The 16,792-nt window shown below is 37.9% G+C and overlaps 1 protein-coding gene across 1 annotated transcript; it reads right to left on the bottom strand.

Annotated features, from left to right (window-relative positions):
* Positions 1–1,242: 1,242 nt before the first annotated feature.
* Positions 1,243–14,881, bottom strand: MPC2 (mitochondrial pyruvate carrier 2). The gene is made up of 5 exons (XM_063453158.1): positions 14,672–14,881; positions 10,841–10,881; positions 9,167–9,251; positions 6,892–7,003; positions 1,243–1,557 (listed from the first exon to the last, which is right to left on the bottom strand). The coding sequence occupies exons 1-5, from the start codon at positions 14,772–14,774 to the stop codon at positions 1,503–1,505; spliced, it is 396 nt and encodes a 131-aa protein (XP_063309228.1). The 5' UTR covers positions 14,775–14,881; the 3' UTR covers positions 1,243–1,502.
* Between the last annotated feature and the right edge of the window lie 1,911 nt (positions 14,882–16,792).

Genomic DNA, 16,792 nt, shown 5'->3' with positions numbered 1-16,792 from the left:
TGCTCTTCCTGCTAACAGCTTGCATCCGGCTATTAGGTGCTGGACTGTATCAGAGGCTTCTTTGCACAGTCTGCACTGGTGTGGTAGACTCCAGCTTCTATTATTCTGGTGCCAAGTGCCTGTTCCTATGCTGCTAGGATTAGTGCCTCAGCACTGAGGCACTAATAAATATATATATATATATATATATATATATATATATATATATATATATATACATAAATAAATCAAACACACACACTTATTTCAATTTATACTTGGTGCAAATCTGTTTTTTATTGTTTTAGGGTATCCAATTAACAGAATCTGCTGCCATTTGAATGAGCGCCGTGTCTCTCTTTGTTTCAAACAGGAATATGCTCTTATGGCTACAAGGGGCATTCCTTGTCCTTTAAAAGGATCTTACCATGTGGCAGCAGTTATTTCAACATCTCACTACGAAACGTCAAGTAAGGCCTAAACCGAGTGATGGTCCCCTAAAAATGTAAAGGTGTATACTCTTACTTATATGTATATTGTTACCCAATTCTCAGAAGTGCCTATGCTTCTTTTGTCTCACAGTTTCAGAGCAATTTAAGTGGGGTCAGAAACCTAAACAGGTGCACAGGCACTATAGTATCAGGAATACATTTGTATTCTTTACACTATCATGTTTCCTGTTTCCTGACATATGTTCCAGGAATTGTTTAATATGGGATGAATGATCCTCCAAGCCCAAAATAGTCTTGTTGCACCTCTCCCTTCACTTTCTTTCTCTTTGACCTAGCTTTGTAAGCGTGATACTAATAGCTAGACCACATTTTAATCATACTTTCTGTGCACTTTAATGGACTGTCATATAGTGGTTCTATAAATATGGTTCTATAAATGCAGTGACATGATAATGCTACCAATCCTGTTTCCCCCCCTGCATTCTGATGTGAAGCCACTTTACTTTTTACATTTAATTTGTGGTCCTAATTTTGCTTAATGCTTTGTTATATTCACATGGAACCACTACCAAAAATAAAGAATTTTAAACAAAAGTATATATTTTTTATTAAAATACCAAAAAATATTATTGCAGGGAAAATGTACGGTGCGATTTCTGGTATGTCAAAGACATGTTCGCCTATATAATTACTCATGGGAAGGAGCAAAACACAAAATAATTGTACAAGTTGTTGGTTAACTTTTATTGATTTAATTACAAATGTTTCAATAAAATAATTGCAGAAATTATTTTACCATCTTAAGCACAGAAATATTTAGATCACTTTATTAGTGTAGGAACCAAACTATTGCATTATACATTGATAAAAAGTCAAATGATCTAGCTACGACTTCTTATATAATACTTTAACACCTTAAAAACCATTTACATGTTATGCTGTTTATTCGGACCTTAAAAAAGGACCTATTCCTTCTCATTTAGCATTCAGCTCTGTACCATGTCACATTTGGACATTGAAGAATGAAAGACTACTGATCAGTAAGGGTTAAATATTAATAAATAAAATTGGCTAAGGTTCAGAGGTCTGTTGCACAATTCCATTTGCCTTTAGCTCTTGATTGTACCTGGGGGGAGGGATAGGAAAAAAAAAAAAGAAAAAAAAACAACAACATTTAGACATAATTTAAAAGTTACAAAAGGGCAATACATTTTAAACTTATATTTCCCTTGCCTTGATTTGTTCTGCTAGTGTAATTTGTCATGTATTCTGTATATGCGTCTCTTTAAGTATTCATTAAAATTAAAAAGGTGGCAAGTTTTTTTTGTTTTTTTTAAATGTTTATTATTGTTATACAGAAAGTATATACAAATCAACCTCTTCTCTGCAACATTGGGAACTGGAGATTTTACCATCGCTAAATAATAGAGACGCTCCACAAACCTGAAGCACTCCAGTTTTGCTAAAGTGCTTTAGGAGTGATTATGCTGCCCCTTTGTACATAGTCCTAAAAGTGCCTATTTCAAGACAAAACTGCACTTTTATGAATGGACGCAAGAACATCCACCTAGCCGTCAAGCGGACAGCCAGGAGGGCTTCTGGCCTTACTTCTCCTAAATGATTGTTGAAGTGCAAGTGAAAGTTTCCACAGTGATGCAGAAGTCTAATGCTTCCCTAAGGTAAAGATTCAATTTAGCGATTGCTGCATTTTATTGGCACAATTTGCACCAACTGCTGTGCATGTGCCATTTTCAGGCGAAGAGGAGTATAAATTGTTGCCAGTGATAGTCTCTCAGCGGATTCACAGCTAGAGAAAAAGATAAAAGTAATAATTTGGGCACTCCTCAATGTTAAAACCGAATATTCGTTTATATTGTTGGAGTGTTTCCTTTTGTGAAGATGCAAGATAAGTATGCCTTACCGAGTCTAGTAGTTGGGGTAAGATAACTTTTTTGTATTTTTTCTATTAATATGGCATGTCTAGCATGTAATATTAATTAAAATGAGTTCCACAGCGCCATAATTTCGCATGGCACTAAGGAATGTCCAAGACCATGTTTGTGTATCTTTTCTTTACTTTAGAAGCATGCAAAAACACACAAAGCACCATGTGGAATAATGGCATGATGAAAGAATAGTGCCGAAGAGGTAAGTTATGTTTTTTTGTTTTGTTTTTTACCTCCTCAGCAATACTTAACCAGGTATACACTTCAACAGCATTTACTGGTTGTCATTTTAAAAAAAAAGTTAAATTTGGTCATGCAACAGGACAATGATCCCAAAGCACAACAGCAAATCTACAACAGAATGGCGGAAAAATAAAATAATCAAGTTATTTCAATGGCCCAAAGTCCAGACCTCAGCCTGATTGAAATGCTGTGGCGGGACCTTAAGAGAGCTATGCATTAACAAATGCCCGCAAATCTTAATGAACTTGTAAATAAGGGTGGGCCAAAATTCATCCGCAAAGATGTGAGAGACTAATAAAGTCATAAAGAAAACGATTACTTCAAGTTATTGCCGCTAAAGGTGGTTCTACATAAGTAGTACTTATTTTTCCTATATGGCTTCTCCATTTTGGCTTTATTTCTGTTAAATAAATTATGCCATGGTATAATATTTCATGTGTTGTTGCTCGTCTGATTTTAAGACCTGCTGAGGAACAGATGATTGATATTATGCCCTGATATGTAAAAACACAGAATTTAAAGAGGGTATACTTTATTTATATACATACACGTGTTACACACATATGGTCAGGGTATTTATATCGGCAGACATTTTGTGCTATGATAGAAATTAAAAGTGTATATTCTGAGTCACTCTGAACAGACCAGACTCCATTTTGTTATTTTCAAGTTAACAAAGAGACACGAAATTTCTATACTTTCTGTAAAACTAACCACTTTGCCAGAGCTAAAGGAATGCTTTGTATAAACAAAACCAAGTGATGCAATGAGTCTAACAGAGAAGGGAGACAGAATACTCTTCTTAATGTTAGCTTCACACAAGAAAGCCAGACACCAGTGACCAGATAAGACTTAGTAATTAATTTTACTTTCGATATTGTATAACGTCCCATTGTAATTTAGAAGTTGAAATTAAGTTTAAACTGTCATATTAGAAATTATAGCCGAATTTGCCAGACACATAGTCTAAAGAAAATTCGAAGAAACTCTTGAACTGACAGAAAACTTGAGTTATAGACAACTATAAAGATAAGGTAAATGACTGACGTCAAAATAGCCACCAGGAAAAGTCAACTCTTTCCTGGATAGGTATGTTTAGTGGGACGAGACTGCCCTCTATAGACCAAATACTTAAATTGTTATCTGGAAGGTAACCACACCCCCAGTGTTTCTATTGGTCTATCACCTAGTGAATTTTCCTTTAAAAGTTAAGACAAAGGGAAGAGAGAGGTATGCAGAGGACGCAAAGGAGTGAGCAGTCGGGGGCAAGGCAGTCGGAAGCAGGCTAAGAAAGAAAAGCAGAGAAAGAGACCCATGAAACATTCCTTGACACTTAGCTACCTACTAATCTGATGAAAATATCTACTCAACTGGTAATTATACTGGTTTCATTTAATTAATTTAAATGAATTCAATTTTTTTCTAATAGCATGATATATGACTGGATAAATCACGATTAGATTTCGATCTTTAGAAATCTTAGTTACTAAAGAATATATAATTATGACATCCCAATCTGCAGATGGGAAAAGATTAATTATGTATTTAATGTGACATATCACATGTTAGCATATCGTGATATTTATACAGGTGTATTGATTTGCTCTAACATAAGATAAAATATCTGTTTAGGCAAGTTAAAATTCTGCTTATAGAACATAGTAGATTACTCTTATTGGATGGTTCCAGGAAATGACTAATGAACTGGTTTAATTGTTATTTTATTTAAAATTACATGAGAATAGGTCTTAATTACTTAGGAGGTCTAGCCAGCATTGAAAGGGTTATTCTCACTTTCAGCTAAAGTTTTTATGGCTATTCGCTGGAAACTTTCTCTCTGTGAAGCCCATCATAAATCATTGTCTTGACAATTGCTATGTTAGCCAGTGGAATGTATTGCCGTTGTATTGCATACTATATGATACTAAATATTCATTGATTATTGTCACGCATGTTACATATTATTAACCCCTTAAGGACGCAAGACGGTTCAGGACCGTCATCGGCATTTTTGCGTTGCCGACCGACGACGGTCCTGAACCATCCTAAATTTAAAATGTACTTACCCGATCGCCGTCGTTCCCCCGGCGGCGATCGGCGGTGCTCCCGTTGTGGGGAGACTGCCTGCAGCCCAGACAGTCTCCCCATGGCGGATTAGGACCCCTGTGGCCATGTGATCGCCCAACAGGGCGACCACATGGTCACAATAGGTGTCCTAGTCTCTGCCTGCAGGGGGACTGTCTGTGCTGACAGGCAGTCTCCCTGCAACTGTAAAATCATAAAAAAAAATGAAAGTTATAGTTAATAAAAAAAAAATATTATTATATATGTGTATATATATGATATATAGACATATATTATACCTATATAATATATGTCTATATATCATATATATATAATGTCATGCTAAGTGTATTTTTATATTAATATGTACATATATTAATATAAAAATACACTTATAATTAATTTACACACGTATATATATAATATATATAATAACTATATATATATATATTGTATATATATATTATTATACAATACGAATAATAAATAATTTAAATTAAATTAAAAAAATTAAAAATAATAATAAAAATTAAAAAAAAATTATATATCTATACGAAATGTTATTCTAACTGTATTTTGATATTAATATATATATATTTATATCAAAATACACTTAGAATGAAATTGTATATATATCTATGTATATATAAATAAATAAAAAGAATACGAACTATTCATATGTCCATATACAAAATGACATAAATAATTATATAAATATACAAATATGCACATATATTTAAATTCTACGTGCGTATTTATGTAATATTTTTACATAATTAAATTATTTTATTGATTGCAATTTAAGGGACCTGCCTGCCAACCCAGGCCGAAAGTCTAGAGAATTTAATTTGCTAGCACTGTATTTTACCCTGTAACGTTCTACGACACCCTAAAACCTGTACATGGGGGGTACTGTTTTACTCGGGAGACTTTGCTGAACACAAATATTAGTGATTCAAAACAGTAAAACATATCACAGCGATGATATTGTCAGTGAAAGTGACTTTTTTTGCATTTTTCACACATAAACAGCACGTTTACTGATGATATAATTGTTGTGATACATTTTCCAGTTTTGAAACACTAATATTTGTGTTCAGCAAAGTCTCCTGAGTATAACAGTACCCCCTATGTACAGGTTTTATAGCGTTTTTGAAAGTTACAGGGTCAAATATATGGGTCAAATATTTTTGCATTGAAAATGGCCAGGTTGGTTACATTGCCTTTGAGAGCGTATGGTAGCCCAGGAATGAGAATTACCCCCATGATGGCATACCATTTGCGAAAGAAGACAACCCAAGGTATTGCAAATGGGGTATGTCCAGTCTTTTTTAGTAACCACTTGGTCACAAACACTGGCCAAAATTAGCGTTCAATTTAGTTTTTTACTTTTTTCACACACAAACAAATATGAACGCTAACTTTGGCCAGTGTTTGCGACTAAGTGGCTACTAAAAAAGTCTGGACATACCCCATATTGAATACCCTGGGTTGTCTACTTTAAAAAAAATATGTACATGTGGGGTGTTATTCAGCGATTTATGACAGATAATAGTGTTACAATGTCACTATTGATACATTTTAAAAATGTATGTTTTGAAACCGCAATATCCTACTTGTACTTATAGCCCTATAACATGCAAAAAAATAGCAAAAAGCATGTAAACACTGGGTATTTTTAAACTCAGGACAAAATTTTGAATCTATTTAGCAGTTTTTTTCATTCGCTTTTGTAGATGAATAAAAGATTTTTCACATAAAAGTCAAAAAACATGTATTTTTTTCAATTTTTCATCATATTTTTTCATTTTTTAAAAATTAAATTACATGAGATTATATAAATAATGGTATGTAAAGAAAGCCCCTTTTGTCCTGAAAAAAAACAATATATAATTTGTATAGGAACAGTAAATGAGAGAGCGGAAAATTACAGCTAAACACAAACACCACAAAAGTGTAAAAAGATGCCTGGTCGCAAATGTACAACATCGCAAAAAAAGTCCAGTCCTTAAGGGGTTAATATTTAAATTGTCACAATAAATTGTATCTATTTTTATAACAAATTGTGATTTTATTTATATGGAATACACTTACACGATAACGATCTTTGGGATCTGAGAATTGAAATAGTGGGCAATTCTCAACTGTTTACTATTACTATCCCATAAATATCCCCACAATATACACAAACTATGAGTCATACATACCTCCATATTCTAAGTAGCTGTGAGCCCCCTGCACAACCAACAAAAAAGTTCACTGCGAATAGAGACCAGTTTTTAGGGATGATCACAAGTGAGTAACGTGACCATATAAGCCCTGAAAGAAGTAAAATAGAGTCAAAAGGGGGAAGAAGTTATGTTGAGTTACTAAGAAGTGTATACATGACAAATGTTACTTAAGAAATGTATCCAATTGCAAATAATTGGCCATGAATGGAAATTTACTCAGAACATATTGAGTTGGCTACTCCAATTATAACTAGTGATGTCCCGGACGGTTCGCCGGCGAATAGTTCCCGGCGAACATAGCATGTTCGCGTTCGCCGCTGCGGGCGAACACATGCGATGTTCGGTCCGCCCCCTTGAAATCCATCCAATCACAGTGCTTTGTGTCATTTTACACAGCGTGGGAAAGTTCTTTGGAATTTTCCCACGCTGTGTAAAATGACAAAGAGCACTCTGATTGGCTTAAACCAGCCAATCAGAGTGTTCTTAGCCTAATTGCAGGGCGTGGCAAGGCTTTGCAAGCCTTCCCCCGCCCTGTAGAGCTCAGTCTGCGCGGAGCCCTCCATGTGGGAAGATGGATTATTGTTTTTTGCGCTCGTTTATTTTATTTTTTTTAATTGCGTCGGTTATTATGGTTTTTTATTTGACCTTTTTTGGGGCTGAAAAAAGAAGATTTTAGAAGAAAGAAAACATTGAATGGTAAGTTTATTTTTATTTATTTTTACAGGTATTTAGTTAAAGGTCCCCCCCATTATTTTTAGGGTGAGGGGGGTAGGTAGGGAAATAATTTTTTTTTTGGGGGGGGGGGGGGGAGGGGGTGACTAGGGTCCCCCCCCATTTGTATTTAGGGCCCCCACCCACCGCTCAGGGGTGGGGGCCGGGGGGGGACAGTAGGTCCCCCTCTTGTTTTTTTTAGGGCCCCCACCCGCATCCCAGGGGTGGGGACTTGGGGGGAGGACAGTAGCCCCCCCCCCTCATTATCATTATGGCCCCCATCCACCGCCCAGGGGTGGGGGCCGGAGAAGACAGTAGGTCCCCCCCTCATTATCTTTATGGCCCCCACCCGCCGCCCAGGGGTGGGGGAGGACAGTAGGTCCCCCCCTCATCTTTATGGCCCCTACCCGCCACTCAGGGGTGGGGGCCGGACAGTAGGTACCCCCCCATTATCATCATGGCCCCCACCCGCCGCACAGGGGTGGGGGCCTGAGGGAGTGGACAGTAGGTCCCCCCCTCATTATCTTTATGGCCCCCACCCGCCACACAGGGGTGGGGGAGGACAGTAGCCCCCCCCTCATTATCTTTATGGCCCCCACCCGCCGCCCAGGGATGGGGGCCAGGGGGGGGGGGGGGGAAGGAGAGTAGGTCTCCCCCCCCTTCAATCACTATTGTGGCCAGAAAGAGTCCCTGTGGGTTTATAATTCACCTGCCTATTGAAGTCTACGGCGGTTCGCGAACATTTGCGGAAATTCACGTTCGCGGTTCGCAAACCGAAAATTTTATGTTCGCGACATCACTAATTATAACCCATGCTGACTGAAGACAGGGTTAAAATAAAGACTCACAAAAGGTTAGATGGTGTGATTTATTCATAAATTATGCCGTAAGACCAACTTTTACATGTAAATAACTCATCTTCAGCAGGGGAAACTTAACACAACCAGCTGTTATTCAGGTAAGATTGATGTAAAGTGGTTTCAGGATTTTGGCAGCAGACATTGAGCATTACAGCTTTTTTTCTGAAATGGCAATGTTTACATTAAAAAGCCAGCAGGGATATACCATACACACCAAAACAAGTAGATTAAGCTGTTGTTCAGGTGACTATAGTGTCCCTTTAACTTAAGTTTTTTTTTCTCCTGCTCTGTAAATTAAACTGTTATGACACACAGGAGGCTCCTGTAGGGTTTAAAAGGCTATTGACATAGCAGGAGATAATAAATGTCAAATTAAATATCTTGCTGCCAGGTACCACAAGACACGTTCATAGGCCTTGACACATCAGAAAGGTTTTGGCGGCACAATGGAGGCCTAAATGATATTAGGCAAGTGGTTTTAATGTTGTGGATGATCAGTGTATATACATTTTTTTTTTTACATCACAAATCATAACAATAATAATCAGTATTTACAATATAGTCTTTTGCATGTATGGAACACTACCATATTGTACATTATTATGAAGGATTATATTATTACATTTATTTTTCTAACTGTACATGGACTGTTATTTCAAAATGCAAAACACAGAACTTACCAGTGGCCATTAGTACTGCAGACTGAGCTGTACTCAGTTTTTCTGCTGGTCTTGTCATGTCAGCTAACCCTGCAATCACCAACCCCTGAAATTACCAATTAATTATGTTATTAGAAAACAAAGTTAAAAAAAATGAAAAAATGTTTTGTCTAATACTGGAGATTGAGCATCAAAATGACCATGAACGTAATAGATTAAAGGGTTACTCCAATCCTTAAACAATTTTAATCTTAGATTACAATGACTAAAATGGCAATAATAGTGGGTCTCCAACCCCGCAAACCCTATTAAAAAGGTTTTAAAAACTTACCTGATATCCAGCGCCAGGCGAACCTACTAGCACGCTCCTTAACCCCCCCCCATTGTTTTGAATCTGCTCATACTGGATGTGACAAAAGCAACTTCGTCACTGGTTTTTGGAGAGGCCTGTTTGCCAGCCTCCTACCCTGGGATTATGGGCCCTGTGATAACCCATGTTCAAAAGTACTGTTTCTGTCCCTTAGAAACATAGAATGTGACGGCAGATAAGAACCATTCAGCCCATCTAGTCTGCCCAATTTTCTAAAAACTTTCATTAGTTCCTGGCCTTATCTTATAGTTAGGATAGCCTTATGCCTATCCCAAGCATGCTTAAACTCCTTTACTGTGTTAACCTCTACCACTTCAGCTGGAAGGCTATTCCATGCATCCACTACCCTCTCAGTCCCTTGGACTTTTAAATGCAACAGATTCAAACATGTGGCGGCGGCCATCTTAAATTGTCCAGCAGTGTTTTGTCGTCGAGTGTATGGAACTGTTTTGGGCATGGGACCATGTGCATGGTGGGGCAAAAATAAGACTTCCAGGAAATTCCTGAACCCCTGAACCAATCTGGGCAATTTTTGGATATGTTGTTCACCCAGATTGGGGATATCAGAGGTTGTGTTGTGTTTTGGGGTACTTCTTGAACTATTTAAAATGTGTGTTTTTTTTCTGCCTGTGGATAATTAAGTTAATGCATTGTATGCCTTAATTATATCACAGGCAGAGGGGAGGGATTGTTTACTGTATGTAGGAGTGTCGTTCATTGTTACATTGTTTTGATTGGCTTGTATACTTTGTGTCCTGTGCCCAACAAGGTCCACCTGGGTGTCAACCTTGTTGGGAAACTTGTATAAAAGGCCAGTGTGCCCCATTAAAGCTGAGTTCCTGTTTTACCCTCAACATAGAGTCTCGTCTCATGTGTGGGGAAAAAGGCTGCATCTACCCTGGGGATTGCTATATCACTATACTCCCCAGAGATATAATCACTAAGAGCTTATTCCTGCTACTCTCTCTCTTGGAGGAGAGGTTCACCCACTGGAACCTGGAGCCTTGTCGTAGGGCCAGGGTGGGTAGAGGACGGCAAGTTCCCAGCCAAGCTGTAACGCTAGATGTGGGGACTGCGGTGCTGATGGAGTCTGGTGGAGTGCTTGGAGTCCTCCACTAGGAGCATCTGTTGGCGGAGGTACCCAACCGGGGTACAGGAAGCTCCGTTACACTGGACATTGGCATAAATATATTTTTACTATTTGTTGTTTACTACCTGCCAAGCATGGTGTGCCCTGTGAAATTCAAAAGCAGTGAGATGTACACATTTGAAAATATACAAATGATGAAAAAAATATATAACATATCAAAAACAAATCAGCTTACCCATTTCATTATAGGTGCCCAGAAAAATACTGTTTTGGGTCCTGGAAGAAAAATAAACATAAGGTCAACAAAATTCACTTTTTTTTTTTTTTTAATTTATGACTGGCATTTATAAAGCACCAATATATTATGTATCGCTGTACAATTGGGAAAATGGGAAACAGTGTTAATAGACCAATACAAAAAGGTAGAGCACCCTGCCCACGAGCTTACAATCTAAAGGTTAAAATTAGGAGATGAGACAAGCGGTAGCAGAGGAATGAAGGTGATGGCAGAGAGAATTAAAGTACCACTATAGGCACTAAGACCACTTCAGCTCAATGAAGTGATCTGGGTGCCAGGTCCCTCTAGTTTTAACCCTGCAGCTGAAAACATAGCAGTTTCAGAGAAACTGCTATGTTTACACTGAGGGTTAACCCAGCCTCTAGTGGCTGTCTTTCGGACAGCCACTAGAGGCCGCTTTCCGCGATTCTCACTGTGAAAATCACAGTGAGAAGACACTGACGTCCATAGGAAAGAATTGAGTAATGTTTTCCTATGGGCGGTTTGAATGCGTATGCGGCTCTTGCCACTTAAGTAAGAAAGGTAAGTGGCTGAAGGGGTTTTAACCCCCTTCAGCCCAGCGGAAGGGGGGAGACCTAAGGACTACATAGTGCCAGGAAAACGAGTTTGTTTTCCTGGCACTATAGTGGTCCTTTAAACATATAATTGCAGTAATTGATAACATGTTATGGGAAGGTGATTCACTGTGATTCCAAACAGTAGAGCATGCTATATAGTTAGCAGGAACCAGGGTTGGTGGGCTGAGCAGAGTAGAATTAAAGAGGCTTGTTGCAGAGATGGTTTGGGAATTGGGCCTTAAAGTTGTAGCGTTCAATTGAAGAGGCTATGCAATAATATTAATCATCTGCAAAAAGTAAAATTTGATGTAAATGTAAATTATGAAAGAAAATATAAAAACCGAAAAAGGTCCCATCAATTAACTCAGAAAATTTGCAAGGATATTCACTAAAGACCATCACCCAGACAAAATTCAGTGAAAATGACAGAATTTAGACCACAATGGTAATTCTCATATTTACTGAAGCCAAATCAGCTCAGAATTCGGTTGGCACGATGCATTCGGTGTACGGATTAAAATCAGTGCATCACAAAGTGTAGGATTCTTACGTTTCACAAAGCACAGATTTTTACAAAATAGGAATTGAATGTATCTGGCAGCATGCACATGCACAATGTAAGTTATTGTTCACCAGTTTTAATGCAAGCAAACGATTTTTAAGTACTATTTGCCGTCTGGGAATCCAAAGGGTTAATTGGCAGTTGGCAAGTTTAAAAAAATTAACAAATTAAATGCCTATTGGTGCCATTAAGAGTAGAAATGCCTACATGGCATAGGGAGATGGAAGATTTTACCTCTCCTTTACAGTAGTATGTCTTATTTGGCCCCGCATAGAGTTTTTTTTATTATTATTTTTTCCCCTTTAATGTGGCAGCTAGTAGCTAGCAAGCGCTGGTGAGCAGTCACATAATAAACCCTTGACCCACCAAGGGTTATCTAACTATTTGCCTTCTGGCTGCAAGCACTGTCAGTGTGAAAATAGCTCTCCTTTAATTTTTTTTTAAATTTTTGTATCTAGGCCCAGATTTTAAGCATTCAGTCCAGCTTTCAGTCGCTCAGTGGTGTTTAAACCTGGACCAAATTCAGGCCAGTTCGGGACCAGAATTAGTTTTGACCAGAAGCATTTGATTGAACAGTTTCAACGTCTCAGAGAACACGATCTGAGATACCCATATAATACAAAGAGCTGGGCACAACACAAAGATACCCATGAAATACATGGAGCCGAGTAGACTACAGAGAACCATACAACAGACACAGCTGAGTAAAATGCAGAGAAACAAAAACACAGAGCTGGGCACAAAAAGGAGATGCCAATAACCAATAACTATCCTACACAACCATGGGAACTAGTCTATATGACACAGAGCTACTGTACATTGAGATCCACTCAGTACAATGTCTCTGTATAATGTTCCAGCTCTAACTAACTCTCTAGCCCTCTGTGAGTCTATCTTTCCATTATCTGATCTCATCTTAAGTATTGCTCTTGCTATGACAACTTTAGCCATCTACTGTAATAGTGTTTCATAGCAGCAGTAGCAACATGACAGCTTCTCCCAATTCACTTATTAGATCATAATGTACACAGGAGAGGTTATTGATAGACTCCTTATTACCTCTGCAAATGACAATATGATTAATCTGTAGGAGTAATGTGGAGCTAAGAAGTAGCTGACAGTTAATAAAAGTAACAACCATTACAGAATCAGCAAAGTACTCAGAGTCCCAGCCCCAGCCTTCAGTGTGGGACTTCATGGCGTTTCAGTTAGCCACAGAATGACCATCTTGGGTCTCAGTACTGAACATTTTAAAGAAGATGGTGGGTACTGGGCAGCTAAGCTTACATTATGGGTCCACAGTGCTATCAGAAATGAAGGCCAGTTTCCCTCATTTACCTTGTCTTGAAATCCCTTTTTAAACACATCCCAACGTTAGAGCATGCTATGCCGTCCTACAAAAGGAGGGCTTTAACTCCATTAAGATGGCGTAGCACGCCCCAATGATCAGTTCCTCCCTTACCTTATACTTACCTTAGCTGTCCATCACAATCAGGGGACTTGTCTGACAACCCAGGCCCCCTGAAGCCAATCCAACCATCTAAGTCCTGCGATCATATGACTGGGCTGCTAAAGAAGTGATCTAGGTTTCCGGATCTGTAGGTTTAACCCAACAATGTAAAACAATGCAGTATTTTTTTATTTTTTCAATAAAACTGCAATGTTTACAAACCTCCAGGATAACTCCAGGTATCATAACCACTAGTGAGCTGTAGTGATACCACGCTTGTAGTAAATCATATTATGCAATTAATCCACATGTATAAACAATTCACAGACGACTGCATAGCAGCATACTAAGCATATATTACAAAAATAAGTGTATGGGAAGAAGTAAAGCGATACATAACTCACATTTCAAAATATGCTATCATAAAACACTTACACAACCCCCTTAACCCCCAAGATATCCTCATAACCTCAAACCTAACATCTTAACTTAAAAATATCAAATAATGTAAAAAAATATATACTTGACAGTAAAGGCATGTATTAGGAAAAAATAAACACAGGGCCATGGTAACATTTATAAAGCAATACACCTTTGGTCAGTTCGATTATTATGCTGTTTACAAAACCACTCTATGGCATGATTTTCCAATAAAACACAGTTCACTCTTTTGTATCTAGCAAAATAAGATTTCAATAAATCTGCATGCTGCATTAGTGCCATTTAGAATGAGTAAGTAGCCTAAATTTATGTTTCAGATTATTCTTTGGGAAAAGCTAGCAATATGTTGTTATATGGCTAAGAGGGTTTATTTTAAAATAGTATACGTACATAATATCAACTTAACATAAAATGACCTTCAACCAAGCCTTCTCTCCAAAGGAAAAAAAAAAAGAAAAGAAAAGAAAAGGAATAGGGCATAATAGTGCATTTGCCATCACTAACTAATCTGAGCGAAGAAAATGGTTTATGAAGGCGGTATATTTACAAGGAAAAATAGGGGGAATAGTTGTCTGGGGGAAAAGAACTAATGAGGAAGACCAATTGGATAACTTCCCATATTTAGGATATAGCACCTGTTTAGTTCTAAAAAAGTTCCATCGTGTGTGCAAAAGGTAACACCGAAATCTTGAATTAAAGGGCAAACATACAGTAGACACAGACACTCAAGTGAAACAATCTCACATCATGTTTTATACCTGCCGGGTGATTGTAGAACGGTCTCAGCTTGGGCGGTAACATCAGCTCTACCCGGTTCAAAGCCCGGTGATAGGAAGCCCTAAATCCAACAGCCGCCGCCATCGTTTCAACTGCTGTCAACCGAAGACTTGGAGGACACCACAGTGAAAAAGCACAGGTTCAACGGAAGTTAATTTTGTCAAAGCAAGGTCTTAGAGAGGGCGTAGGAGAAACATGTCTCCTCATTGGTTCACTGCTATGTGTAAATATGATGGCAAGACATTCCCTTTCCTGTGTCACCGGGTAATGCAAGTCAGCTGACTGTTACAGATATGCAGCGCGTTCTGTTTGTGGCTGCATAACGTTCTTTAATGTATTGGCTGGAAAATCATCTAATTTGTGCACTGGCGCTTTTTTTTTTTTAGAATGCTAGGTTAATGGAACCAATATTTTTCTTCGTTGATCCATTTAAACATACATTATGGTGTGTTTGCATCGTTTTGTATAAATAATAGGAAGGTCACACGTTCTCGTCCACTGCAGGCGGTATTTGTCAAGGTCGTACAATGCTCAAACAGAAACCAGTATCCAGTTGTTCAGGAATGCTGTTGTGATTTTAAACTGTGCAAAGACACTACTGTAAAATATAGCTATTGATGACTAAACTCTGCTACTCCTGCAGTTTTTTTTATTTCAGTTGCCCTCTACAATTTAGCCTAATCTCACTGATGCAAAAAAGAAAAGACTCTTGCTTCAGCTCTGTATTTAACAATAAGAGTGTTGATTTAACACCCTATAATTTTATGTTACAGGAACATCCTGCATACTTCATGTGGTCAGCACAGCATTTATTTGTGTGTCTAATTCTGCATATGTGTCTGTGTTAGTGAATAGATCACAGCATTTGAAAACTGCACACAATTACTTTCCTGCATTTAAACATCAGAACGCCACACAAAAATGACCCTACATTTAAACACCAGCACTCCATATAAACATTCTTCTGCATTCAAGTATTAACATTGTACACAAATAGCCCCCTGCATTCAATCACCAACACTGCACACAAACATTCCCCTGCATTTCAACACGAACATCCCCCCCCCCCCCCCCCCTCAAATTCGGGGGAAAAAAGGGAGAGAGGACACAGATATAGTGTAGTATATCTGACTGCTGGTAATAGTAAATAAGGGAAAAAGTGCACATACAATTTTCTGGAGCTTAAGTTCAGCTCCAGATATATGCGCCTGGACGGTGCAATCCCTGTCTGTGGATATGATGATGGTCTTGATGCACTCACAGAGGCGTCTTCAGGGTGTGTAGGGAAGTTCCTTTACCAAATACCAAATCAGCAAACCAGTATCCTCAGTGCATAGGAAATAAAGATAAAAACACAATATAGTGCTCTCCGTATGGTCCAAAAATAAAACTGGAAATAGAGAAAGGAGCAAATGAAATGAAAAAGGCGTAGGTGGAATAATCCCCTCCAAGGATATTACTTGCAAGTCCTCAAGTTCTAAAAGCTAATAGATGTATAAAATGATAGGCTAGGAGGCTCCAAATAGCATAAAACAAGTTATATTTATTGGAGACAAATTGAATAAAAACAATATAGCAAAAGGGATTTTTAAAATACTAATGTGTTTCACCTGTTAGCAAGGCTTTTTCAAAGTGTTACAGCATGAAGGGCCAATGCAGTTTAACCTGTTAGTGACCAGACCGTTTTTAAATTTTCTTACCTTTAAGGGCACTTTTTACATTTCTGCGGTGTTTGTGTTTAGCTGTAATTTTCCTCTTGCTCATTTACTGTACCCACACATATTATATACTGTTTTTCTGAAGATAGCATTATTTTCATCATATCATATAATTTACTATAAAAAAATAAATCAAATATGATGAAAAACCTTTTTCGAATTTTGACCCCCAAAATCTGTTACGCATCTACATACACCAAAAAACACCCGTGTTAAATAGTTTCTAAATTTTGCCCTGAGTTTAGAAATACCCAATGTTAACATGTTTTTAGCTTTTTTTTTTGGAAAGTTATAGGGCTATAAGTACAAGTAGCACTTTGCTATTTCCAAACCATTTTATTTCAAAATTAATGCAAGTTACATTGTAACACTGGTATCTGTCAG

This window comes from Pelobates fuscus, chromosome 1 (genome assembly GCF_036172605.1).
Source record: "Pelobates fuscus isolate aPelFus1 chromosome 1, aPelFus1.pri, whole genome shotgun sequence".
In the NCBI taxonomy this organism is placed as follows: Eukaryota; Metazoa; Chordata; class Amphibia; order Anura; family Pelobatidae; genus Pelobates; species Pelobates fuscus.
This window is presented reverse-complemented; position numbering and strand designations above follow the sequence as displayed.